Source organism: Pongo pygmaeus, chromosome 7 (genome assembly GCF_028885625.2).
Source record: "Pongo pygmaeus isolate AG05252 chromosome 7, NHGRI_mPonPyg2-v2.0_pri, whole genome shotgun sequence".
NCBI classification, from domain to species: Eukaryota; Metazoa; Chordata; class Mammalia; order Primates; family Hominidae; genus Pongo; species Pongo pygmaeus.
Window position 1 is genome coordinate 17,588,681 of NC_072380.2, and position 27,144 is coordinate 17,615,824.

At 39.1% G+C, this 27,144-nt stretch overlaps 1 protein-coding gene across 4 annotated transcripts in view; it reads left to right on the forward strand.

Annotated features, from left to right (window-relative positions):
• Positions 1-26,077, forward strand: part of SLC7A2 (solute carrier family 7 member 2) — a 73,169-nt gene extending 47,092 nt beyond the window's left edge. For 2 of the 4 annotated variants that reach the window (XM_063668532.1, XM_054498503.2), the window contains 10 exons: positions 144-299; positions 4,307-4,472; positions 5,945-6,078; positions 7,410-7,632; positions 10,505-10,641; positions 13,895-13,997; positions 15,927-16,132; positions 17,539-17,705; positions 19,186-19,294; positions 20,539-26,077. In XM_063668532.1, coding sequence (XP_063524602.1) covers positions 144-299; positions 4,307-4,472; positions 5,945-6,078; positions 7,410-7,632; positions 10,505-10,641; positions 13,895-13,997; positions 15,927-16,132; positions 17,539-17,705; positions 19,186-19,294; positions 20,539-20,735 — 1,598 coding nt within the window. In that variant the 3' untranslated portion in view covers positions 20,736-26,077. Of the gene's footprint in view, positions 1-143; positions 300-4,306; positions 4,473-5,944; positions 6,079-7,409; positions 7,633-10,118; positions 10,259-10,504; positions 10,642-13,894; positions 13,998-15,926; positions 16,133-17,538; positions 17,706-19,185; positions 19,295-20,538 lie in introns of all 4 variants that reach the window. The other 2 variants (XM_063668531.1, XM_054498501.2) reach the window with 1 other exon arrangement.
• Positions 26,078-27,144: the final 1,067 nt, after the last annotated feature.

Genomic DNA, 27,144 nt, shown 5'->3' on the forward strand with positions numbered 1-27,144 from the left:
ATGATTATCAATATCCAGATACTACATATATGATTAAAATTTTCAATCTTTTGTGAACTCATGTTTATCCTATAATAGAGTAGCAAATGATGCTACGTTAATTTGCCCCAGTGACTTCGTATTCTCTGTTCTGTTTTGGGAAGGTACATCAAGTGTTGCAAGAGCCTGGAGTGGCACCTTTGATGAACTTCTTAGCAAACAGATTGGTCAGTTTTTGAGGACATACTTCAGAATGAATTACACTGGTCTTGCAGAATATCCCGATTTTTTTGCTGTGTGCCTTATATTACTTCTAGCAGGTAAGAAAACCAGTTACGCCTCTCCCCAGGATGAGCCACACTATTTGTCTCAGGAAAATAGGTTACTTCTGAATTTGGGGCCTGAGTTGCCAAGACGAGATCAGTATATTTACACATTTTTGTTACTGTTAGACATCTGTGGGGTTTGTCACTGGCTGGAATTGCATTTTAACCTAAGTCTAAATTGTGTGCAGTGGTAAAAATAGCACTTCTGAGTAAATGGCACCTGGTACACACTAAATAATAGGATGAGGACATTGATTTTTTAAATAATTAATTGCAGGTTTGCAGGAATAGCAGTGGTTTCAGTAAGGAAGAATGTATAATTTCTTGGCATTGTTTCATCTTGCTAGATACAACTAGGGATATTTGCAATTTCTAGAAGATATTCTGTTTTTCTGACATGGCTTCATCTATATAATATAGGCCTTTGGTTGTAAAGGAAGCAAGTTCAAATCACCTGTCATTTTGTAACGTCAACATTATATAGACAAACATACTTAGTGCCTGGATTTTCCAGTTTTTGTCAGTATTGTAGCATAGCGGTTTTAAGAGGCACAGGAATTCGAATAACCAGATTGCAATCCTGCTCTGCCACTCACTCCCTTTGGAACATAGAACAATTTATGTAATCTTTCCTTCACTCATACATAAAATGAGGGCATAAGTGTCTGCCTCCTACAGCCTTCTCGTTTGGTTCCTAGTAAGCACTCATGTGGTAGCCGATTTTATTTCATAGGCATAGCTCTGTCTCCTTATATTTGTCTTAACTCTTTGAATATTTTCTTTTCTTGAGATGGAGTCTGACTCTGTCGCCCAGGCTGGAGTGCAGTGGTACTGCAACCTCCGTCTCCCGGGTTCAAGCGATTCTTCTGCCTCAGCCTCCTGAGTAGCTGGGACTACAGGTGCCCGCCACCACGCCTGGCTGATTTTTGTATTTTTAGTAGAGACGGGGTTTCACCTGACCTCAAGTGATCCCCCCACCTCAGCCTCCCAAAGTGCTGGGATTACAGGCATGAGCCACCATGCCTGGCCACGTTTTCTATTTTGAGTCTCCTTCCTACCTGCAGTCCTGCTTATGCCCATCAAGGATTGCCCTAAGAGTAAAAACCGTGTCTGTTCCTACTTCTTACTTGCTTTATTTACCCTGGGCAGTCTGCCTCATGCTTTCTTGTCCGACCTTATCTCTGTTTTCTCCCTTGTTAGAAGAGTGAGACAGAAATATCTTTCTCTTTTGAAATGTTTACTTGAAAATTATATAATTTTTAAAATAGCTTTACCCTTTAAAAAGTGAGTCATTAATTAAATGTTTTATATACGGATCAGGATAAGAACATGAACCAAGTGCATAGATCTAAAATGTTTTGCATTTTGATTCTAATGTCAAGAGAAATTGCACCAATTGTTTTTCAACAAAGAATTCATTTTTGTTTTGGTTTCTAAGCAGTCTAGCTTAGAAATAGAAACCAGTCTAGCATTAAATTATTTACATCATATTTTATTTAGGGATCATTTTAATGAACTTAAAATATTCAACTTTAATCTCTAAATGATGAAAAGCATGTAGCTGTGACACAATTATAACGTGGTTTAATTCCACGGCAAGACTCAGGTCTTGGCTCATTTGTCCTGTGTTCATTCACCATCATATCTTTCCTTTAATTATAGGTGAAGCTTATGTTTTAACTTCGTTCTTAGAATCTCTGAAGATCAAAACCTCCTATGTAAATCCCTATTCATATTGTAACACCAAATGTCTTGTTACGTGAAGCGATTGTTCTACTAAAGATACATGGGAAGTGTATGCTCCGTTTAGATGAGATATTCATTGGTGTCTAATCTGCCGGTGGGACATGAGACCTCAGAGTAGACAGTGCATATACGCTGTTGGGAAACTTACATGAAATATAAAGGTGGCTTTGTTATTCTCTGAGGTATATAGCAGTAGTTCCTAACCTAACTTATAATTACAGAGTCAGGAATTGTGCTGACCACACAGCTTTCCTTTATATGGTTAATATATGATTCTAGGAATTACACAGGTAGAAGAACAAAATTCAAGTTCTTTCATCTGTGCTTGGAAAAATTCTCTTATTTGATGGTGGGTGGTATAGATAATGGGGAAGAAACAAGTAAATCTGTGGCATCATCTTTTCACAGCAATCATTTGCTCAATGGTAAAAGATAAACTTTCTTAGGTCCATAATCCAAATCTTATACCAGATGGGTTAAAGATATACATATGATAAATATAATTAGAAAAATACTGGAAGGAAACAAAGTAGATGTTTTGGGTTAATGTTTAAGAGTTTTTTTTCAAGGTGGAAACTAAAAAGTGAAAATTTATTTTTTTGTCTAATAACTTTTCTACATGTACATAATCTGTTGTACATGGCAGGTAGAGAGCTTATGGCATTAATATATAAATAAATTTTATAAATCAATGTATTAGTCCATTTTCATACTGCTATGAAGAAATACCCAAGACTTGGTAATTTATGAAGAAAAAGAGGTTTAATGGATTCACCGTTCCACATGGTTGGGGAGGCCTCACAATCATGGTGGACGGTGACGGAGTAGCGAAAGAACGTCTCACAGGGTGACAGGCATGAGAGCATGTGCAGGGGAACTGCCCTTTATAAAACCATCAGATCTCATGAGGTGTGTTCAGTATCATGAGAACAGCACAGAAAACCTGCCCCCATGATTCAGTTACCTCCCACGGGGTCCCTTCCATGATACGTGGGGATTATGGGAGTTACAATTCAAGATGAGATTTGGGTGTGGACACAGCCAAATCATATAATCAATATGAATAGAATATCCTAATAGAAAAAATAGATACTTTAAATTGAGCCAAACTTTCCAGAGAATATTTTGATAATAGGAACCAACAGTCCATATCTTTGATGCAGTATTACCTTGCAGAAAATTATTGTAAAGAAGTAAATGGAAAGTGTAGAAAGATATTTATAAAAGAATTATTATGTCAGTGCTATTTATAATTGTAACAAACAAAGAGTGATCTAATTGTCTATAAATAAGGGATGAATTAAAGTGTAGTACCTCAATATAGTCAAAGATTAAGCAGCTGTTAAAAATGAGATTATATATTTACTGGCACAAAAGAGTGTGTGTGTGTGTGTGTGTGTGTGTGTGTGTGTGTATAAAATTTGGGAGGGAAAAGCACGGTTGATCTACTTTATATTTTTTATGTGTCTTCAAAGTACTTGAATAGGAAATTGATCACTTTTACAATCAGAATATAAAGCTGTTAAAATGAGAATAGGTTTAACAATTTTTTTTGGCACAATTGAAGAATTTATGTATTTTGTGTGCATGGCAGACATATGTTTTAGCGTTTACTTTTAAAAAGTTCGCTACTGGGCCGGGAGTTGTGGCTTAAGTGCCTGAAATCCCAGCACTTTGGGAGGCTAAGGCAGGTGGATCACTTGAGGTCTGGAGTTCGAGACTAGCCTGGCCAACATGGTGAAACCCCAACCCTACAAAAAATACAAAAATTAGCTGGACATGGTGGCACACACCTGTATTCTCAGCTACTCAGGTGGCTGAGGTGAGAGAATTGTTTGAGCACAGGTGGCAGAGGTTGCAGTGAGCCGAGATCATACCACTGCACTTCAGCTAGGGAAACAGAGCGAGACTCTGTCTCAAAAAAAGAAAAAATAGTTTGCAACCATTTACCTTGAAATTAGATGTTACTTTACCTATCATTGGCAAAGATGGCCAAAGTTACTAGATTTATGTTTCTTAGAAAGTGTGATGTCTTCTATGAGCATGACCTGCCTCCAAAATTGAGTTGGTTGCATTCAGAAGACGTTTCAGAATTAGGTAATTAACTAATGAGTAAGAACTAGCGGTAGAGGTAGATAGATGGAAATTATAGACATGAATGCTGGTGAAATAATATCCCAAAGCCGTGTATTTGCCTCAAAATGCCATTGCCTTTCCTAAAGCTAAATAAAAATTGAAATGCCCTTTTTCCATAGGTCTTTTGTCTTTTGGAGTAAAAGAGTCTGCTTGGGTGAATAAAGTCTTCACAGCTGTTAATATTCTCGTCCTTTTGTTTGTGATGGTTGCTGGGTTTGTGAAAGGAAATGTGGCAAACTGGAAGATTAGTGAAGAGTTTCTCAAAAATATATCAGCAAGTGCCAGGTAAAATATTTGAGGTTTTTTTTTCTCCTTCTTGTTTAAGAAAATATTTTAAATGGGTGTATTAGTTCATTTTTACTCTGCTAATAAAGACATACCCAAGACTGGGTAATTTATAAGGAAAAAGAGATTTAATGGACTCACAGTTCCACATGGCTGGGGAAGCCTCACAATCGTGGTGGAAGGTGAAAGGCATGTCTCACATGGCGGCAGACAAGAGGAGAGAGCTTGTGCAGGGAAACTTTCCCTTATAAAACCATCAGCTCTTGTGAGACCCACTCACCATCACAAGAACAGCACAGGAAAGACCTGCCCCCATGATTCAACCACCTCCCACTGGGCCCCTGCCACAACACATGGGAATTGTGGGAGCCACAATCCAAGATGAGATTGGGTGGGGACACAGCCAAACCATACCAGATGGCATATGTGGGTTTTCTTCTAGAGCAATGGTTCTCAAATTTCTTGCTTCTGAGACCCTTCTGAGAGGCTGTTCCATTCCAAGACCCCTCTTCCCAGACTCCCTTCAAACTTAAAGGTATAGGTGTGCTCCCTGTGGAGCAACTGTGTGAACCCATGCAACTGCTGGTTCCCAGCCTCAAGCTCTGCTCCGGGTTTAGGGGAAGAGCAAGGGAAGATCATCACCATTGGAAAAACTTGATCTTTTCCCCCCCAGCAGTTTGCCACCACTAAATAACAATGAGTATTTTTGAGTCCTGCATCCTTTAGTTCTTCCTTCAGGACCACCATTCAGTTTTATTGTATTCTCTTAATGCTTTAGTAATCTTCAGACCTTGTTTTTTGGAGAATGTTGTTAGTTGCACAAGCTGACGTAAGATTACACAAATATCTACTGCATGGAATGGGGTACACCTGTATGTTTTTCTTGACAGAGGTTGTTTAGTCATTCCAATAAGGGAAAAAATTGGTATCCTATAAACTTACATAGTTTTTAACATATAATAAAATATTATATTCAATTTCATTATTATCAATCAAGACTAGGAAGTTTTGTTTCATGTTTTTAAATGTCTTCTTAAGGAATGTTAGAGACATGTACTCTGCCTTACTCGATGCTTTATGAATTGAAGAATGAATTCTCCTAAGAATAAGCATCCATGAGAAGAAGTTTCTGGTCTTTGTCCCAGAGCATGGCTCATATGTGGAATCTCTGCTCTCAAAATCCTCCCTGGCTGTGGGTTCACGTGGAGCAGGTCTGGGGCTTCTACATGTGCTATCAATCAACCTGTAATTGGGTGTCAGTGACACAGGAGGGTCATTGTTAGGTACCATTGTTAGTGGCACCACCACATTCTGTAGCACAGGGTGAGAGAGTAAGGTTTCAGTTTTACGTATATCAGCTTCAAAGAGCTAATAAACACAACCACCTTCCAAGGATATAGTCTGAGACAAGTCACCAAGAAGGAGAGTTTTCTGTCAAAGTGACTTTCCAATGTGTTTGTTCTCTTTCTTAGAGAGCTATCTTCTGAAAACGGAACAAGTATCTATGGGGCTGGTGGCTTTATGCCTTATGGCTTTACAGGAACGTTGGCTGGTGCTGCAACTTGCTTTTATGCCTTTGTGGGATTTGACTGCATTGCAACAACTGGTAAGAGCAGTGTCTTGGCTCAGTGTAGAATGGGTGTTCCTTGTCTTGCACGAGTACCCATGTGTGGCAGCAGAGGGTCCAGAAAAGAGAGAGGGATTTGGGGTAAGAAGGGCACTAGTTCCAGGCCCAGCTGTGACACGTGCTGCCGATGATAAAAAGAAAGAATGCAACTCTCTGCCCTTGGTTTCCAGTTGGTAAGTTTAGGAGAGCAATTCCTACTCTTCAAATAGTAGGAAGATTACCTAAAATAATGCATATGAAAAATACTTTGCAAGCTGTTGATTACTTTATAAATGTTAGTCATTATTACCATCCCTAACCTTCAGTCCAGAAGTGCTGTCACATGGTCCATACATGATGATCATGTTCTTAAATGGTCTCTTTGTTAGTGGGAGAAAAAATATTGTGTCAGTTCTTCCTATGTTATCTTATACAACATCATAATGATGACAGAGTCACTCTCTAAATGCCTCCTCTATTTTTATGTCATGGTATGGCCATACAATTGACCACATTTTGAGTATTCATTCTCATTAGTGTACAAAGTATACTGTTTTTTAAATTGAAATTAGAACTTCATACAAATAGATGAAATAACTTCATCCAAAGCCTTCATACTTAAGGACCTACCAGTGGCACAGCAGTCATTTAATCTCTGTAGATGAATCATTTTCCAAATGGATTAAGACTGCTATTCTATCGCTAAACACTTAGTAGTGCTGCTATGTTGTGGGTTTTGGTTGGTTGGTTGGTTTTTTTCTTTCCTGGAGATAGGAAACTGACTGGCATGACTTTTCCTCTTCTCCCTCTGGGAATCGGATTTTTATGTAATAAGAAAGTACCTTCAAGAATAAAGGAAATTTCATGTAAAACAGATGGATCAGCTGGGCGCGGTGGCTCACGCCTGTAATCCCAATCTTTGGGACATTGAGGAGGGTGGATCACTTGAGGCCAGGAATTAGAGACTAGACTGGCCAACATGGTGCAAACCATCTCTAATAAAATAAAAAAATTAGCTGGTGTGGTGGCGCACACCTGTGGTCCCAGCTACTCGGGAGGCTGAGGCAGGAGAATTGCTTGAACCAGGGAGGCGGAGGTTGAAGTGAGTCAAGATCACGCTACTGCACTCCAGCCTGGGCAACAGAGCAAGACTCTGTCTCAAAAATAAGTAAAATAAAATAAAATAAAATAGATGGATCAAGATAAGAAAAGAAAAGGGACAAAAGCAGAGAAGAATTACCCTGGAGAAGAGGAAGAATTTTGCACAATTTAATTTCTTTACCTATTGATGTTTTATTAAGCATACACATCTTTTGTTTATATTTCCTTAGGTGAAGAAGTTCGGAATCCCCAGAAAGCTATTCCCATTGGAATTGTGACGTCTTTGCTTGTTTGCTTTATGGCCTATTTTGGGGTCTCTGCAGCTTTAACACTTATGATGCCATACTACCTCCTCGATGAAAAAAGCCCCCTTCCTGTAGCATTTGAATATGTGGGATGGGGTCCTGCCAAGTATGTCGTCGCAGCTGGTTCTCTCTGCGCCTTGTCAACAAGGTACATTGCATTGCCTTTGGGACAGGGGCTGTTTGGGATTCTACAAAGTAGTCAGTGTCTAAAAATTTGCTTTTGTCCATTTAAAAAGTATCCTAATAGAAACAAAATATTATGCAACTTTGTATTTATTGGTTAGCTTGCTCAGAATTTCCATATAAAAATCTTAAAGGATAAACTCCCCTGCTGTTAGTTCAGAGTCAGTTTTTTAAGATAGTGATGGTCCAGGCTTCAGGAGAAATATATATGGCATTGATACACACAGACACACACACACACACACACAAATATATCTGCGGCACGTAGTCATGTATATAGGCATTATGAAACTTCAGGATTCTTGTCCTAAAATGTTTCTCTGTTGGCTTTGGTGATACTTGTAGTTCTTCAGACATCTGAGAATGTATGTACAGACCTTGCATTTGCTACACTCTGTTCGAGTAATACTGAGCCTGTGTGAGTGGACACTTATGCTCTGTCTTTTAAAAATATAATGTGCTTTTTATTGTGAAACATGGAGACTTTTTCTTCTTAGCACCAATCAGAGTGAAGTTGGTCTAGAAATAGAAATGATCACTCTTAAATAAATGGTGGAAATTCATATAAATATGTGAAGAGAAAAGGGTCGTTGAATCCCAAGTTTTCAGATTTTCAGTAGCTGCTTGTTTGAATACTTTAGAACTCATTTCCCAGGATTCCTGAGCTATCCTTACTTCAATTAACATATGATTATGAGTCAGATATTTTGTTCTAGTTTTTTATCATGCCACACGGTAGAAGAGTCTTGCAAAGAGAAAATTAATCTTTTTGCCGGATTAGTAATTTTTTCACTGAAAAGAAGGTTCTGAAAGTCTGAAACTAGAAAAAGAAGGCTTTTAATGTAATTCACCAGCCTAGCTTTATTTTTCCCCCTCAAACTCCCTTTTATTTTCTAGTTAAGACAATATTAAGTAGCAATTAGACACTCTTGGTTTCTCAGCCATCTGCTAGTGTTGAGGTTTATTTATTTATTTGAGACAGGGTCTCACTCTGTCAAGCAGGCTGAAGTGCGGAGCATGATCATAGTTCACTGAGGCTCGAACTCCTGGGTTCAAGTGATGTCTCCAGCTCAGCCTCCTGAGTAGCTAGGATACAGGCATGTAACACCATACCTGGTTAATTTTTTATTTTTTATAGAGAGGAGGTCTCGCTAAGTTCCCCAGGCTGGTCTTGAACTCCTGGGCTCAAGCGATCCTCCCACCTCAGCCTCCCAAAGTGTTGGGATTACAGGCATGAGCCACCACACCCGGCCTTGAGGTTTATTTTGAATAGCTTCAAGTAATTTCAAAAGTCTGAACTGTGAAGATACCATGCCAGCATGGCCTTAGAAGGGATGGACAAAGATTCATCTATGGCCAAGCTCAAAAGAGCCTTATTAACGATAAAGAAGGGCCAGGCACCGTGGTTCACTCTTGTAGTCCCAGCACTTTGGGACACCGAGGCGGGAGGATCACTTACAGCAAAGAGTTCAAGACCAGCCTGGGCAACATAGCAAGGCTCGGTCTCCACAAAAAATTCAAGAAATTAGCTGAGCGTGGTGGCATGCGCCTTTAGTCCCAGTCCCAGTTACTTGAGAGACTGAGGTGGGAGGATCGCTTGAGCCCAGGAGTTTGAGGGCACAGTGAGCTATGATCGTACCACTGCACTCCAGCCTGGGTGACAGAGTGAGACCCTGTCGCAAATAAAATAAATAAATAAGAAGGATTTTTAAATAAAATACTTTTTTTTGTTTTCTCTTACATGGTTATTTTTCACAACTAAATAATGTGTGAAATGGTGCAGCTAGTAAACAAAAGTAATTCCGAACATCTCAAGCAAAAACTGTCTTACTAAACTTCAGCTGCTAACTTTTCATTGTGACCGCCTCTGTATACTACATTTACATAAATTGATCTTTGCCTTTTTCTACCTTGATTATCTGATGATGCTGGGGATTATTACTGACTTGATCCAGGATCAGGGCATATGAGAAAAAATACTGGCACAATAAATGTAAAAAAATATCATTATTGAATAAAGGTTGCAACTATTGCTTATGAAATAAAATTACGTAGTCTTTAATTACATATCAAATTAGTAATTTTATTTTCTAAGTTGTTGCTGCTAAAAATGTCTTAATATTGGTTTGGTTAAGTCTTAATTATTTAGTTTTAATTTGGTAATAATTGTGGGTACACACAAATTACTTGCAATATTGTTTTTAGTCTGATAATTTTCCTGGGCACTTATCTGTAACAGAATAATGAATAGCACAATGGTAAATATTAGCAAATTTTTTAAATGCCCTATCATAGTGCATTTAAAAAATAATGACATAATTGTTAATATAAATAATATGACTTCATAATTACAACTGTCATGCTGAATATTATACAATTATTTTATTTCCGTTCGGGGATGTAATCTTGCATGAATGTTTGCCATACTGCATGTGTTTGCTTTTTATTCAGTCTTCTTGGATCCATTTTCCCAATGCCTCGTGTAATCTATGCTATGGCGGAGGATGGGTTGCTTTTCAAATGTCTAGCTCAAATCAATTCCAAAACGAAGACACCAATAATTGCTACTTTATCATCGGGTGCAGTGGCAGGTGAGAGAGAGTTGACTTTTCTTAAGAAACGGGGGATCTTTTTCATCAAGGACTCTGCATTAAAAATACAAAGCTAGGTGGTTTTCTGTTTTGATTTACAAGAAGTTCAGTCACTTTTTTGTCAGTGTTTCCTATTTTGAATTTTCTGGTTCTGCATTTTCGTGTGTCCAGTCTTTACCTGTCTATACGTGTCTAGAATAATCCTTAAAATAACTCACATGTGGATTTTGAATTTTTCTGTTCTAGTCTTCTGGGCTCTATGTTTCCTTTACCCCGAATTCTGTTTGCCATGGCCCGGGATGGCTTACTGTTTAGATTTCTTGCCAGAGTGAGTAAGAGGCAGTCACCAGTTGCTGCCACGTTGACTGCAGGGGTCATTTCTGGTAAGCTTTACAAACTTAGGCTTCTTGAGCATTGGACTGGAACATTTAATTCGCATGCATGGACTTATAAAGAGGGTCTGCATGCTGTGCATGTAAGTTAAAAAAAACAAAATCACTGATAAAAATTAGTCTACAAGCATTGGGATTAACAGGTGAAAATTGCGGTGGTGGTGGTATACTGAAGTTCATTCTTAATTGACCCTTTGGGATTTTTTTTTTTACTGTTTTGTTATTTTAATCTTTTGGGCTCTAACAAATGTACAAAGGGTTATAATAGCTCTTCACTAAATATTATGAATTGCTTTTCTGATGAACTAGCATACAAAATTACATTATTGATATATAAACTTTTGATTAAGGAATTCTTGCTTAATTTTTGAAATATTAATTTTAAAATAATGATTCAATTTTTTGGTCTAGGATATACATCGAATATTGCTAAGGGGCCATAGGATTTTTTAAATGCTAAGCTTTATGCATTATTAATAAGAAATATTCAAGATGATTTATGCTTGGTCCTTGTGATCACCATCCTCAGTGTGGTGGGCATCCTTGCTTCCAGGGCCATCGCAGCCATCTAACAGTTACGAACATACATATCCTCTCCAACTCCATCAGGAATCTATTTTTCCTTTCAACAGTTTTGGTACTTAAATTATGTTCAGAAAATCCAGATTGCTAGTCTTTTGGCACATCTTAATATCCACGTAAAACATCTTTGGCCAGATCCTTATCTCATGCAGAAAATTTCAGTGAGATTCTAGATCCAGACAATGGCCTTAAAGGTACTGTTACAGGAAGCAAAAGAAAGACTTTAGCAAGCTTTATACATAAAATAATGAACAATCTTGGCACTAGAAATTCAAACCAAAATGACAATTTTGTTGAGGCTCTGAATTGTTAGGAAATTAGGTTAGAAAAAGCTAGTGCTTCATTCTGTGTAAAATGGAAATTTTTCAGGGTCAGAATGTATTTGTTTAAACACTTTCACTTTGTAAACATTTTCTTATCAATCTGGCCCTTTCTTAAACTATGTTAGAAGGTCAAGTCACTTATTTTCTCAGGCTTAGATTTCTTCCCCCCTAAAATGAAGGTTTGCCCAGATGATGTGAAGCCCATTTTATTTTTAAACAACACATGATATTAAAGGTAGTTTATAAATATTTTTTGACAAAGAGTCATACATTTTATTTAACTCATAAAAAATTTTCTCTTTCCAGTAAAATACTTGCCAGTAATGATCCGGAATTTTTAAAAGCTTATCTTTCTCTATTCAGGAAGAATTTAACCTGGTGGCATGTTAAGATATTAAAATTAATAATTAAAAGAAGATAATTATAATAGACCACTTTTTAAAATGCTCTAAAATATTTTTGTTTTATTTTGTACTCCCATACCTTACTTTGCTTGTTTTTAACTTGGATCAGAGAGCTTGTGTGGACAATTTATCATTTTCTTCTCTCTTGGCTACCTTATTTGGCTCTCTGTGATTTTTAAACATAACAAAATTGTAATAATCTGATGTATAAGTGTATGAGCAATGAATACTTTTCCTTCTTTTTTTTTTTTTTTTTTTTTTTTGAGATAGAGTCTCACTCTGTAACCCAGGCTGGAGTATAGTGGCACGATCTTGGCTCATTGCAACCTCCGCCTCCCGAGTTCAAGCAATTCTCCTGCCTCAGCCTCCTGAGTAGCTCTGATTACAGTCACGTGCCACCACGCCCAGCTGATTTTTGTATTTTTAGTAGAGATGGGGTTTCAACATGTTGGCCAAGCTGGTCTCAACCTCCTGACCTCAGGTGATCTGCCCGGCCTGGCCTCCCAAAGTGCAGGGATTACAGGTGTGAACCTCTGTGCCCAGCAAAGAATTTTCAAAGTGAGGCATACAGTGTGTTAAAAGAAACACTGTGATCTTGTAGAAGGAACATGGGGCTGTTGGATGAAGGGAACTCTGCCACTGACAAGTAGTTGTGGCCTTGCTAAGTTAGCCTGTCTCTAAGATGGGGATAATCCTGTTAGAAAAACCACTCACAATTGCTGAGTTTGGGGTCAAAAATTGTCAAATCCAGCCATTTTAAATGCCTAAACGTAAATGATTTCCCATCTCATAGGATCATTGACTCAAAGATAAGATGAGATCACAGAGATTTAAATCTTGTAGAGGGATCTGAAACATCATGTAAATGGAATGTGATGTTATCTACTTACTATGACAGGGAAAACTATATGCTAAATTCAAGTTAATATTGTCACTATTTTGATGTTTCAGTGGAGAAAACAGTTGCTTAGTGGAAGTTAAGCTATTTAACTGTTTAAAGTATGTTTTCTCTCTTAATATTTTGGGATTTGGTATGCAGGACCAGAAATTGATCTCTCAGATCTAGTAAGTCTACCTGGAATGCATGGCTTTAATCGTAGTAGAATTTAGCCTATTTCAGAAACATAATTTAATTGAAAGTTATTTTACTTTATTTTATCAGAATTACTAAAATAATTTTGAGTCAGGCCGGGCACTGTGACTCACACCTATAATCCCAGCATCTTGGGAGGCCAAGGCCAGTGGATCACTTGAGGCCAGTTCGAGACCAGCCTGACCAACATGGTGAAACCCTGCCTCTACGAAAAATACAAAAATTAGCCAGGTGTGGTGGCGCACGCCTGTAGTCCCAGCTACTCAGGAGGCTGAGATATGAGACTCACTTGGACCAGGGAGGTGGAGATTGCAGTAAGCCAAGATTGCACCACTGCACTCCACCCTGGGTGACAAAGTGAGACCCCGTCTCAAAAAAGAAAAAAAAATTGAGTTGTCTATGATATAACTCAGTGCATATGGAAACTAAAGTGATTATATAATATCTATAATGAAAGCACCTTCTGTTTGAATGTTTTTTTGTGGTTTTAAAAAAGGAGCTAGCCAGTGTTTCCTAGAAGTGTTTTTCTTCTGAAATATCAAAGACGGTGTTCTGTCACGTAATGTTTTCACTCTTTGTCAGGCCAAATATTTTTTATGTAATCCAAGTAGAATGTGCCTTGGGTAGTTGCTAGAGAGCTGAGGGTTTTTGAAGTCCTATCAGCAGTTTATATGATGTAAAAAACATCTTATTAACTGTGAGATATATTTTCTACACTCTGGTTGACTTATCCTTGCTACTAAAACGAAGTGGCAGTCAGATGTCCCTGACTTGAACGTTAATAACTGTATGGAATTTCCTCCTGGGCCGTTTACTTCACCATTCTTTTCTTCTCCCCCTAGCTTTGATGGCCTTTCTGTTTGACCTGAAGGCACTCGTGGACATGATGTCCATTGGCACACTCATGGCCTATTCTCTGGTGGCAGCCTGTGTTCTCATCCTCAGGTGAGTCACCTGGTGGTTCTACAGGGTGTACCGTGCATGAGGGACTCTGGGAGTGAGAAAATGAGCCCTCACTCTCCTGGCTTCCATGGAGCCAGCAGTCTCACCAAGGTGAGAGGTCACATCTATCAAAATAGCAATGAAAAGTGGAAGAAGCGTATCTGGTCTTTAGCAAAGAATCAAATGCAAGTTGACCATGAGTGATATGTTGGCCTGATCTACATGAAAGGCAATTTCTCATAATGTCTAACGACACTTAAAAATGCTATGCCTTTTGTTCCATTGATTCAGTTGTTAAAATTTTTGTGCTAAAGATTTAATCAGAGGCACACACAGATGTATGTAAAGGATGTTTTTGGAAAAGGTAATTTACAATAGTGAAAAAATGAAACTAAGCTGAAGATCACTAGAGGAATGGTTAAATAAATGAGGCTACATTTATTCACTGAACTCTTGTACAGCAAATAAAATGGTATTTAATTTTATGGAGAAATTTATCCATTTCAGGATATAAAACTATTGTATATATAGTGTCTGAACTTATTTAAATAATAAATTTTCATGAAGAAATCATATATGCCCATATAGACAACATATGCCTGGATGAAATTGTACCAAAGTGCTAACAGTGATTAACACTGGCTGATGGTATTATGGCTGGTTTTAAATTTCTCCTGTATACTTTCATGTATTTTTTCTCAGTGAGCCTATTTCTTTATATGGAGGGAAAATGTTATTTTCAAAGATAAGTAAAGTCTGCCCAGAAGGAGAAGAGGCCACACTGAAAAGCCTGGGGCAGTCACTAGGAGGAGAAGCAGGCTTGTATTAGTCCATTCTCATGCTGCTAATAAAGACATACCCAAGACTGGGTAATTTATAAAGGAAAGAAGTTTAATTGACTCACAGTTTCACGGGGCTGAAGAGGCCTCAGGAAACTTAAAATCATGGTGGAAGGCGAAGCAAACGTGTCCTTCTTCACATGATGGCAGGAAGGAGAAGTGCCAAGCCAAAGGGGGAAAAGCCCCTTAGGGCATGGTGGTGGGTACCTGTTGTCCTAGCTACTCAGGAGGCTGAGGCAGGAGAATCACTTGAAGTCAGGAGGCAGAGGTTGCAGTGAGCTGAGATCACGCCACTGCACTCCAGCCTGGGCAACAAGAGCGAAACTCCGTCTCAAAAAAAACATAACAAAACAAAAGAAGAAAAACCATTAGATCTCACGAGAACTCACTTGCTATCACGAGAACAGCATGAGGGTAACCACTCCATGATGAAATTACCTCCCACTGGGTCCCTCCCACGGCACGTGGGGATTATGGGAACTACAATTCAAGGTGAGATTTGGGTGGGGACACAGCCAAACCATATCACGGCTGATGTCCTGATATAAGCTATACAGGAGGAAGATAAAATAATAAAGGAAAATGGCATGCAATGGGTGTAGAGGTGGCAGGATGGTCAGATGAGCTTGTCTGGGTTTAGCTAGAACAATCGGTAGGGAAGGATGAGGCCAGAAAGACAGACTGTGATGAGGCCTTTGAATGCCAAAATGGTGACTGCATTATTTTATAGCTGAAATTTACCCAGAGTTTCTTTGCTGTTTTCATGAACCACATTTGCTTTGGACATAGATAATTTCAGAATAATCATTCTTTTTTTGTGATTGCCTTACTTTACAATTTCACTTTCTTGTGCCATCTAATATATGACTCTGATTAGGTGACTCCTGGGGGAAATTTGGGTATTTTGCTGCAGATGTCTCATCGAAAATGTTTGTGTCCTGGCTCATCATGCTCTGGGACTGGAGTCATAAGTGTTGATTTACTCTACACACCATCACTCTGTATGATGTCTTACTTAAGGTTTTAGGTGCTGGTTTCACTTGGGCCAAATGTCTATTTGAGAATAAAGACATAGATGTTTGTTTGGGAATAGGTACCAGCCTGGCTTATCTTACGACCAGCCCAAATGTTCTCCCGAGAAAGATGGTCTGGGATCGTCTCCCAGGGCAACCTCGAAGAGTGAGTCCCAGGTCACCATGCTGCAGAGACAGGGCTTCAGTGTGCGGACCCTCTTCTGCCCCTCCCTTCTGCCGACACAGCAGTCAGCTTCTCTCGTGAGCTTTCTGGTAGGATTCCTGGGTAAGTCTTCTTCTCTGCTTACATTGTACGGACCCAGAAGATGTGTGTGAGTAGAGCTGGCATGATGTGAAAGAGAACAGAGGGCCTCACATTGCCCTAGAATGTATTAGCAACCACCCTGAAATTTTCACCTAAAGCATCACCAGTGGTTGAGATAATCTTTATATTACCTGTATAAATTTATTGTATCTTGATAATTGAACAAGAGAGGAAGGAATACTTCAAGACGAGAGTGACAGAAGTACAAACTGGCACATTCATTAGAGGTTAGGATGCCCTCTGGGTGAAAGCAGCAGGCCATGTACCCCTGCCAATAACCTGACTGGAACCCGATGGAATTGTCCAATAATATAGAAAATCCTTGTTTGTTTACCCACAGTTATGTAATCGTTCATATTTTCAATGACATGTATTGAACATCACCTGTGTGCCAGGCACTCCACTGGGCACCTGGGGTGCCAAGAGAGGCAGTCCGTACTCTCACTGGGCTTTACAGGACAGGATGACTGGTGGCAAGCAGGGAAGCACAGGCTTCTCAGAGCAAATAGGAGGTGCCCCTAGAGCAGACTTGATGGTCAGAGATGGGGTGGTGATGTCATTCTCCGAAATAAGGAGAAAAGATGCAGATGATATGTTGTTTGTGTACATTAGCAGTCTGTATTAGTCTGTTCTCATGCTGCTAATAAAGACATACCCGAGACTGGGCAAATTATAAAGAAAAAGAGGTTTAATGAACTCACAGTTCCACTTGGTTGGGGAGGCCTCACAATCATGGTGGAAGGCGAAAGGCACATCTTACATGGCAGCAGGCAAGAGAATGATAACCAAGCAAAAGGGATTTCTCCTGATAAAACCATCAGATCTCGTGAGATTTATTCCCTGGCATGAGAACAGTATGGGGGAAACCGCATACTGTTTAATTATGTTGCACTGGGTTCCTCCCACAACACATGGAAATTATGGGAGCCACAATTCAAGATGAGATTTGGGTGGGGACACAGCCAAATCATATCACAGTCCATGTTTACAACAGCTTAAAATAACCAGATGTGCCATTTCCCATTTGAAAAAAGGGAATTAACCACTCTGACAGCATCCTAGTCTGAAAGTAACCAGTGAGGACACAGATAGCACGTGGGTAGATAATGCCAGTCAGTAACACCAATAAGGGCGGTTGGCTTCTAAGGAGGGGAGGGTAATGAGTAAATAAGCAATGGTTCTTAAACCCTTGCAACTGGACGTCTCTCCTCAATGAAAAAGAAGAAAGGGCAAGGCGAAGACTCTTTGTATTTCGCCAAGTAGATGTGTACAGAACTCATTGTTGTATCAGAACATGCTGTTTTGCACCAAGCAGTCTGGGTGGAGCACGGTGTACTGACTGTGTTATCTACACATCTCCCCTGCAGCTTTCCTCGTGTTGGGCCTGAGTGTCTTGACCACTTACGGAGTTCACGCCATCACCAGGCTGGAGGCCTGGAGCCTCGCTCTCCTCGCGCTGTTTCTTGTTCTCTGTGTTGCCATTGTTCTCACCATCTGGAGGCAGCCCCAGAATCAGCAAAAAGTGGCCTTCATGGTATGTGTAATGAAGATTAGAGACCCAAAATACTGTGTTCATTTTCTCTGTATAATTAGTTTGGTGAGTTTTTTCTTTTTTCTTTTCTTTTTTTTTCTGGAGATGGAGTCTCTCTCTCTGTTGCTCAGGCTGGAGTGCAGTAGAGCGATCTCGGCTCACTGCAACCTCTGCCTCCCGGGTTCAAGCACTTCTCCTGCCTCTAGACTCCCCAGTAGCTGGGATTACAGGTGCACACCACCACACTCAGCTAATGTTTGTATTTTTAGAAGAGACGGGATTTTACCATGTTAGCCAGGATGGTCTCGAACTCCTGACCTCAAATAATCCACCCACCTCCGCCTCCAAAAGTGCAGGGATTATACGTGTGAGCCACCATGCCCTGTTTATTTTTGTATTTTTGTGGTGACAGGGTTTTGCCACGTTGTCCAGGCCGGTCTCAAACTCCTGACCTCAGGTGATCCGCCTGCTTCAGCAACTTCTAATGTGGTTAGCCAGTGAATGAGCGTGTCAGAATCTTTCGATATGTTCCTTTTTGTACAGAATTCCTTCTACATTGATCCTCTTACTGCCTTTTCAAAAACGGGTATGTTCCTATCACAATGTTATTATATATAATAGTAAGCAAATTTCATGTTAAAGAAGCTATAATATCAGAAAAGTAGGGTGAATATTTTGTTTTTAGAAATTCACTGCCTTCTCATGAGAACTTTGTTCCCACCAAAAGCCTTTCCTCTTGGGCTGGTTGTAGTGGCTCACACCTGTAATCCCAGCAGTTTGAAAGGCCCAGGCAGGAGGATTGCTTGAGGCCAGGAGTTCAAGTGCAGCCTGGGCAACATAGCGAGACCCCATCTCTACAAAACAAACAAACAAATTAGTTTTGTGTAGTGGCTCATTCCTGTAGTCCTAGCTAGTCAGGAGGCTGAAGTGGGAGGATCACTTGAACCCAGGAGTTCAAGGCTGCAGTGAGCTATCATAGTATCACTGCACTCTAGCTTGGGTGACAGAGTGAGACACTGTCTCTAAAAATAAAATAAAACTAAATTAAACATTAAAAAGCTAAGCTCCTCCACTGCAAGTTAAACTATCCTGTCCCATTTGAGCTAACCGTATACTGGCTTGGGTTTGAAGAGGGCTTCCTGGAAGGATGTACCTGGGATAACTATATGTATCCCACATTTCAGAGGTCTCCCCTGTGTGTGTCTAAATGAAATCAGTAAACCCCAAAGAAAGCTAAATCCTAAAACCAATATTATTTTGATGGTGCAGGTGTTACTGAATCTGATAAATCCCCTGTTGCCTTGAGCTTTAGTAAATACTCTCAGATGTGATTCTCCTTTTATGGTCTCTAGAAGCATGGTTTTAACTGTGGCTGACGTGGTGTGAAAGTATATATGCCAAATTAATTGCCGCCCTGTTGAAATAACTTGGGGAATATGCTTCAAAATATGAGTATATTGAAAAGGATTGTTTTCCCCCTCAGGTTCCATTCTTACCATTTTTGCCAGCGTTCAGCATCCTGGTGAACATTTACTTGATGGTCCAGTTGAGTGCAGACACTTGGGTCAGATTCAGCATTTGGATGGCAATTGGTAGGTCTTTTCATGTTGGGTTCTCTTTCCTATGTCGTGTGCTGTGATGAGAGAAACACACCCTCTCCCCCATCCTGGGAATAAAGGCTTTTTTTTTCCCATTTCTTTCTTTCCTAATTCTTAGGGATGTCTGAGTGCTTTTCCAGATGTTTTCAGATGCCTTTTTAAGTCAGTATCTCCCACTAACCCTGTAGAACCATGTAGGCTCTATTTCCTTCAGCTTATGGGTGAAAAAAATGAAACCCAGAAAAAGTCATTTTACATCAACCCAAAACTCACAACCAATTTTCTAAAATAGAACTAAAACAGCAAAATGCCTACATGTCTGCAGTGATCTTAGGAGGGTACTTAAAACATTGCCTCCTGATCCCTACACAGTCAGTGTGGCTGTTAACAAAGAGTTGCTTTGCACACAGTTCTTTGGACTCTCCTGGTGACAGTGACATGTGTAAAGCATGTCCGTGTCCCCTTTGTTAATACAGGGTGTACTTTCTAAAATATCTGACCTTGACTGTGATAATTCACCACTTGTATTTAGGGTATAATTTGAGACTTTGTTCCACGTATCATTTTGTTTAAAGTACAGTATTGACTTTTAAGAACATAAATTAAAATTTTTCCATATAAACACTGAAAAACTTGTTGAGAGCAAAATACAATCTATCAAGTTTGGGTCTTCACAATAGAGAGGCACATTCTACCAGGAAAATATTGATCAAGGACACCTTCTGTGGGGTATCTTGTATTTGCATTTCATTCTTCTAAAGCAGCGGTCCCCAACCTTTTTGGCACCAGGGATGGGTTTTGTGGAAGACAGTTTTTCCATGGACGGGGTGGGGGATGGTTTTGGGATGAAACTATTCCACCTCAGATCATCAGGCATTAGTTAGATTCTCATCAGGAGCATGCACCCTAGATACCTCACGTGCGCAGTCACTTCTATGAGAATCTAATGCTGCCCTGCTCTGACAGGAGACGGAGCTCAGGTGGTAATGTTGACAATGGGGAGTGGCTGTAAATACGCTGTAAATGCTAGAGACTTTGCTCGCTCACTTCCTGTTGTGTGGCCTGGTTGCTAACAATAGTGGTCTGTGGCCCAGGGGTTGGTGACCCCTGTTCTAAAGTACTACAGAAAGGACAGAGAAAAACTCTATTAAGTTCTACATTTAATTCTCCACCTCAATAACTTAAAAGTCATTTTCTGGCATACCTGAAACATTGATTTTTTTTTCCCGCCCCAACAGGCTTCCTGATTTACTTTTCTTATGGCATCAGACACAGCCTGGAGGGTCATCTGAGAGAAGAAAACAATGAAGAAGATGCTTATCCAGACAACGTTCATGCAGCAACAGAAGAAAAATCTGCCATTCAAGCAAATGACCATCACCCAAGAAATCTCAGTTCACCTTTCATATTCCATGAAAAGACAAGTGAATTCTAACACTTGCAGGAGCAGAGCTGGTCATCGTCTTAGCATACATATCCTACTCTGAGTAAACCGTGACGGGATGTCATCAGCATGCTGGGTTGTCATGGGTTTGCTGCATACATAGTTCACCCTAATTTATATTTACTCATCTGGACAGTATCTCCTCAGATGCTGAGTGGAGGTTTCATTCATCAGTGATGAATAGCCCCCAAACAGTGGGAGTGTGTGTATGTATGTGTCTATGTATGTGTGTATGTATGTATATATGTATGTATGTATGTATATGCTTGGGAACATGAGTGTTAAAAGTTAGCTGGTGTTTTACTGTTATTGTGTTACATTTTTCCAGGGTCGTCATTAATCGGTGGCATACACTGCACATACTGAAACAGAGGGAAATCACTGAATGTAAAGAGGTTTCGTCTATGCCCCCTGCAGTTGGGGAAATACTAGTGGCTTTACCTTATTTGACTTCATTAATGTCAGTTTAGGGGATGCCAAAAATGCAGTTACTCATCGTGGTGTCTGTCACTGGTTAGGGGTAAGATGAGGGGATAAGGAAAAAGCCTTTTCAATAAGTTGTGAATGCCAACAGTGGGTTTAATGCAAATTTTTTTTCCTGTGAGATATGACAGTTTGCTCAAACTTCAGCCAATAGGGGTGTCTGCTTCTGCTGCACTACGCAGGCCAGGAGTGGCATTCCATGCCACTAGTTGGCATCCTTTTGAACTTTTGTCTCCTTTGCAAACAGTGGTCCTAAAATACGAGGTCTTCACTTGCTGTGAATGACGTATCCCCAGTCAGGGACTTAAGAGAGGCACTGTGATCTACTTGGGACCCTTTAAATTAAAACGTGAAGATAGTCGCCATGGCCAGAAAGCTCATGGGGTGGCCGTAATGAGAATATGTTTGAAGATCAAAGAGTTAGACCAATGCTTGAATAAGTAGACCCCAAGCATCCTTTTCTAAAAAGTCACTTAAAATAAGCCAACAGACTCTCCCAGACCACACAACTAGTGGAATGATTCCTCCTTTTTCTATTACTTACTTAATCACAGTTTAGTTTTTTTCTTAACGTCGTCAGGCACAGAGTTCACCTGTTTGTTTCTCTGTTTTTTTTATCTTGTCCTAGAGATGAGGGGGCTACAGCAGCATCATGCAAAGAGGGAAAAATGAAGGGATAGAAGAAGAGAAAATCCCCCTGTTCTGATATGAACCCTATTCCAATATTAAATGGCAAATGGCCCAATTTAAGGACTTTGGATCTAATTTGCCTCTGATGTTTCTTTTGGAAACATTTAGGAATGTTTTTCTCCCCCTACCCCATAAATTGTTTAGCACTTTTTATTCCATTTGCTTTCAAATGACCACACTAAGCCTAATAATACAAGCTCCAGTGTTATACAATAACCCATCAGTGATTGGGGAATCAAATATTTTGGTTTAAAAAACATGATTATTTAAAACTGGAAGCTAAAAAAAACCAAATTGAATTAAAGCTATATAAACACAGTTACCCTTGTAAATGAGTAAATAAATTTTTACATGTAAGATTCTCTAATTGTTATATTTTACTTTTTAGGGTTCCCTAATAGTGGACTGTTTATTTGCAGCGTGTTTTGCTTCTCATGAACTATTTCTTGTACAGATCATTAAATAGTTCATTGGATGAGGCTGGGTGACATTTCCCAGGACACCATGGTGAACATTACCAAGCATGCTAGCTGGCCCGTGTGATCCAAAGACAAGGAAAACATTCGTTTTCCTCATGGGTCTTCCAAGAAATGAGCTATTTTATTGATGCCATTAAAAAGCAAGTTGCGATGGTTTTGTATAGCCAAGAGTTTATTGTGATTAAACATCAAATAAACAGGTAGAAAGCCTGGGTTTCTGGCTGCTAGTGTTATAGCATCCATGACACAGAACTCACTACGGACATTCCACAACTTCCAGGGTGCACATGGTAAAATCTGAAGCCCAGAATTTTCTCTCAAGCTGCATGGTTTACTGGAGAGAAGGAGTTGGATAAGCACAGGATCGGGTATTTTGGTAGGGACTGTAGGCATGCTCATAAATCCTTGCTGTTGTCACAGTACACTGAAAACCCATTTGATTCTATACCCAGTCTAGAATAGGCCCTTCACACAGGAAATGTGAACAAACGTTATATATAAACACTCAAATCTTTTACTGTAACGAAATCAAGAAACTTGTTTAGAATGTGACAGGCAGCTAAAACTGTTATGCCCACTGTGCTCAATTTGAAGCAGAATTCAGTGAAAAATTATTTTTCCACATTGAAACACTTTGCAGACACAAATATCTATGAAAAGATGCTTTGTCAGCCACTGTGCATTTTTTTCTGTGAAGACTCAACGGATGTGTGTGTTTGTATGTATGTTAACAGTTATGTATGTTTGTATGAGTGTATATATATCTGTGTGTGTGTATCTCAAACGTCAGTGTATAAGTAAGTTGGGTTTATGGTGGGCTTTCACTATATCGTTATGTGGGTACAAAACCCAACTGATGTGGAGAAAAATTGATGTTTGATGTTGATAGATATGCTTATACCTAATTTTTAGTTTTTAAACTATTTTAAAATATACTATGATTTTATATGTATATTTCCTATAGATAGACTCTTTAAGACGTATTTATAATGTTTCTAATATGAAATCACTAAACTCTAGTACATTATAGCAGGTGCTTTGTAATCTGGAATGGAGAAGAGGTAGGGGCATTTGGGGATTCCTGTTTACTTGTTCCTGCCACACCTTTTCCGACAGATCTGTCCTGGTAGGTGTTTTATTAGCAAAAGTCAGTATCACCAGCTCTTTGGCACCTTTCTGTTTCTACTTGTAAATTCATAATGTTTTTAACTAAATTTTTTTTTACTTTCTCAGAATTACCTAAATGTTTTGTAGAGTTTTGACTAGTAATCAATCAAAATTATATAAAGTCTTCTCCAGTAATTAAGAAATACATATGCAAATTCTTTTGTGATTGAATAAAAGCAGCTTAAATTACTTTTCTACACTAAGAAATATATTCTTAACATTTTCAGTGAGAATTTCTTGTAATGGCACCTCAATTTTATACTCTTAAGAAAACATAATAATTTGTGAATTACCACCAAAAGGCAATGGCAGTCCTACATTTAAGAATAGAGCTATGCAAACTCTGTTAAAAACTATGAGGAAAACTTATATTAGAACTTTTGATATATACTAAAATACCGATTATCTTAATCACATTTTCCCCAGAGATAAACATTGAGAGAACGAAAACCAAAGTGTCATTTAAGAGAGATATATATGAAAAAGTAACATTAATATATAGAACTTTACCATCACCATCCATAGTTGATAGAAAATATTAGTTTCAGAATTACCGTCCTTTAAAATGTAAGAAACTGTTTTCTTTTCATTTCTATGAATAAAAGAAATTTTTAAAAACTTTTAAATTTTAAATATTAGTCGAAATACTTTTTAAGTCCTGAGTGCTTACAGGTAGTTGTTAAAAAATTTTTAAGGCCAGGCATGGTGGCTCGCTCACACCTATAATCCTAGGACCTTGGGAGGTCGAGGCAAGCTGATCGCTTGAGCCCAGGAGTTTAAGACCAGCCTGAGCAGCACAGCAAGATCCTGTCTCTACAAAAAATACAAAAATTAGCTGGGTGTGGTGGCATGCACCTGTAGTCACAGCTACTGGGGGTGCTGAGGTGGGAGGATCGCTTGAGCCCAGGAGAGTGAGGCTGCAGTGAGCTGAGATTACGCCACTGCACTCTAGCCTGGGCAACGGTGAGACCCTGCCTCAAAAAAAAATAAATAAATAAATAAAAATATAACACTTTAATTAGAATCTATTTTTACCTATTTTCTAAATTTATTTAAATGCTTAGCAGGAAGCATAAGGAAAAGTCATCGGCCTCCAATACCCATGATAACAGAGGGAGCACTTGAGCCTTGCCTTCCCTCATCTTAAATCAGGGTGTGTTCTGAGATTACAAACCACATGATGAAATCATGCCAAGATTTTGACTCTCCCTTTCTGGTGATATTGCTCATGATTTCTCCTAATATGCTTCGAGCAACTGCTACCACGAAAAATACAGTTTCCGCAGGGCTTTAAAGGATTGAGTTTAGCATATATATCATGGGTTATTAAAGTTCACGTGATTCGTGTGAAATTAAATGTCCTTTTTGCTAGTGCCAAAACAGTGCCTTCTGTGCACACTTTACTTTTTTATAAAGTTCTCCCACATGTCCTTAGATATCAAGGGGGAAAGTATGGATATTCACGTAGCAATAATGCCAGCAAAGGTCATTTTCATTTTTTAGTCGTATAGATGTGAAAATAAGGTTGCTTGACTTTATTGTTTTGGGGAGATTTTTTTTCCTTACATGATTATATTTAAACACTTTAAAATAGCCTTCCGGTTTCTGGATTTTGAGAAGCCTGATCTGTTATTGTTGTGGTTGTTGGTGTTTGTAATATTCATTATTGTTTATATATACACGGTTTAGTCTTACTGATTTCAAATGCATTTTGTTATTGCTCAACCCAACTGGTAACACTGTTTGCTGGGAGCATTGTACTTAACTTTGATTCACCATGGCTGATGCCACTGCTATGATCGCTGGGTCTTAAAGAGCTTTCCTTTGCCACTGACAGCCCTGTGGAGATCATAATCAGGGCCCCAGGCTGGTTCCAGGATCAGACAGCCTATAGAGTGTGAGCATCTATCTGTAGCCACCCTTGTTGGGTGGGCTCTTAGACTGATGGGGTACGATATGAAGTGAAAGACTTCAAATGCAAGTAAGGTAGTTTGGACTCCTTAATTCCAAACATCCCATGAGTATATCAAGATGAATAAGGACCAAGGGACCTCTGTGACTCATGGAAGGGCTGGCTGATTCCGGAAGTAGCATAGTGGGACCTGATCTACAATTTATGCACATGCACTGACAGCCTTGCTGTGCCACGTGTCTCACCAAGACCCAGTTGGGAAAGAGCGTCATATTGCCAACAGGTTGGGTTTCTCTGGCCTGCACCTGATTAATGGGCCCTTTATCTTTGGTGTCCTCTAGGAGTGTCCAGTTGTTTTATTGCTTTATTTTGTTATTGCAGTACTTAATAAAAATTGTTGATAGGGCCCAAAACCCTACAGAAATTCTATGTCTGTAAAAACCAACAAAGGCATTGGACTTGTGTGAATGTAAAGGGTTTTTTTAGTAGTAATTTTAAATTTAAATGTTTTAAGTGATCATCAGTGTTCCTTTTTACTTATAAAGTTGGATTCTTTTTTAGAATTTGTAATAAATAAAAACTGCTGCTTTACCACTGTCAAATATGCTTTCTGATGTGAGTGTATTTTTAAAATAAATTTTAATATGTAATAATATAGAATGCAGATGTCACCCATACCAAATCACACATTTCATAGTTACCTAAATTAAACTCCTTATTTATTTGGAAATCTTTAAAGCTCAGAAATATAAGCAATCTACATTGAAACAATTGAAGAATACTAAGCTGGCAGCCTAAGGCCTGCTGTATGACTGACTACCAAGTCCTGTGAGACGAAAGAGATGTCTTCACGTATTCTCAATCCTCATGGCACATTCCAAAAAACACCAGTTGCTCTTGAAGCATGCTACCCCAGTCACACATCTGGGATCCTACCACTACGACTGCCATTCACTTTGACATTGCTTTGACCTGCAAGAAGTTCATCAATGTTCTTTCCACCAATCATAGCATTTTACCATTGCTGATCAGTTGTATGTAACTAGGATACTTTTTAAATATGGTGAATAATTACCAACTTTTTACTCTTTGATAGGGAGGGAGAATTCAATGCAGATTTTTAAAATGTTTCTAAATTGCTTAAAATTACACATCTCTTGAGTTAGCTTGTTTAATTTTGAAACATATTTGTGTATGCAGTTCCTATTTTTTCTAGTAAATTGGAGGGAACATGTTGAATTTTAAAAACTTTACTATCGATTTAGAAAGCATTAAAAAACAAGCTAAAATAGCAAACTACTTGCCAAGTAGAAGCCTCAAACAATTTAATTTTTGTTTGATTAGGGTTGCTGTGAGGTAGTAGTGCCATACCTCTGTTTTGCCACCATGGGATCCCATGAACATGAAATAATCCCCCAGTAGTTGTCTCTGGGCTGTAGGTCCAGCCAGAAGCTCCTGGAGGTAGGAATATGATCTCCTTAGTGTTTAAAGAAGGACTCAGATAGGCTTCCTTTTGGGGCTAAGGGCTCAAAGCCCATGGATTGCTAAGAGATTGTTCTAAGAAGTCCTCATCTGTGTGGAAAGAGTAAATTATTTCATCCCATAAAGTATCTCAAAAAATTCTCAAAGACATACAAAAATAACTCTCCCTATCACGTTATCTCAGCTT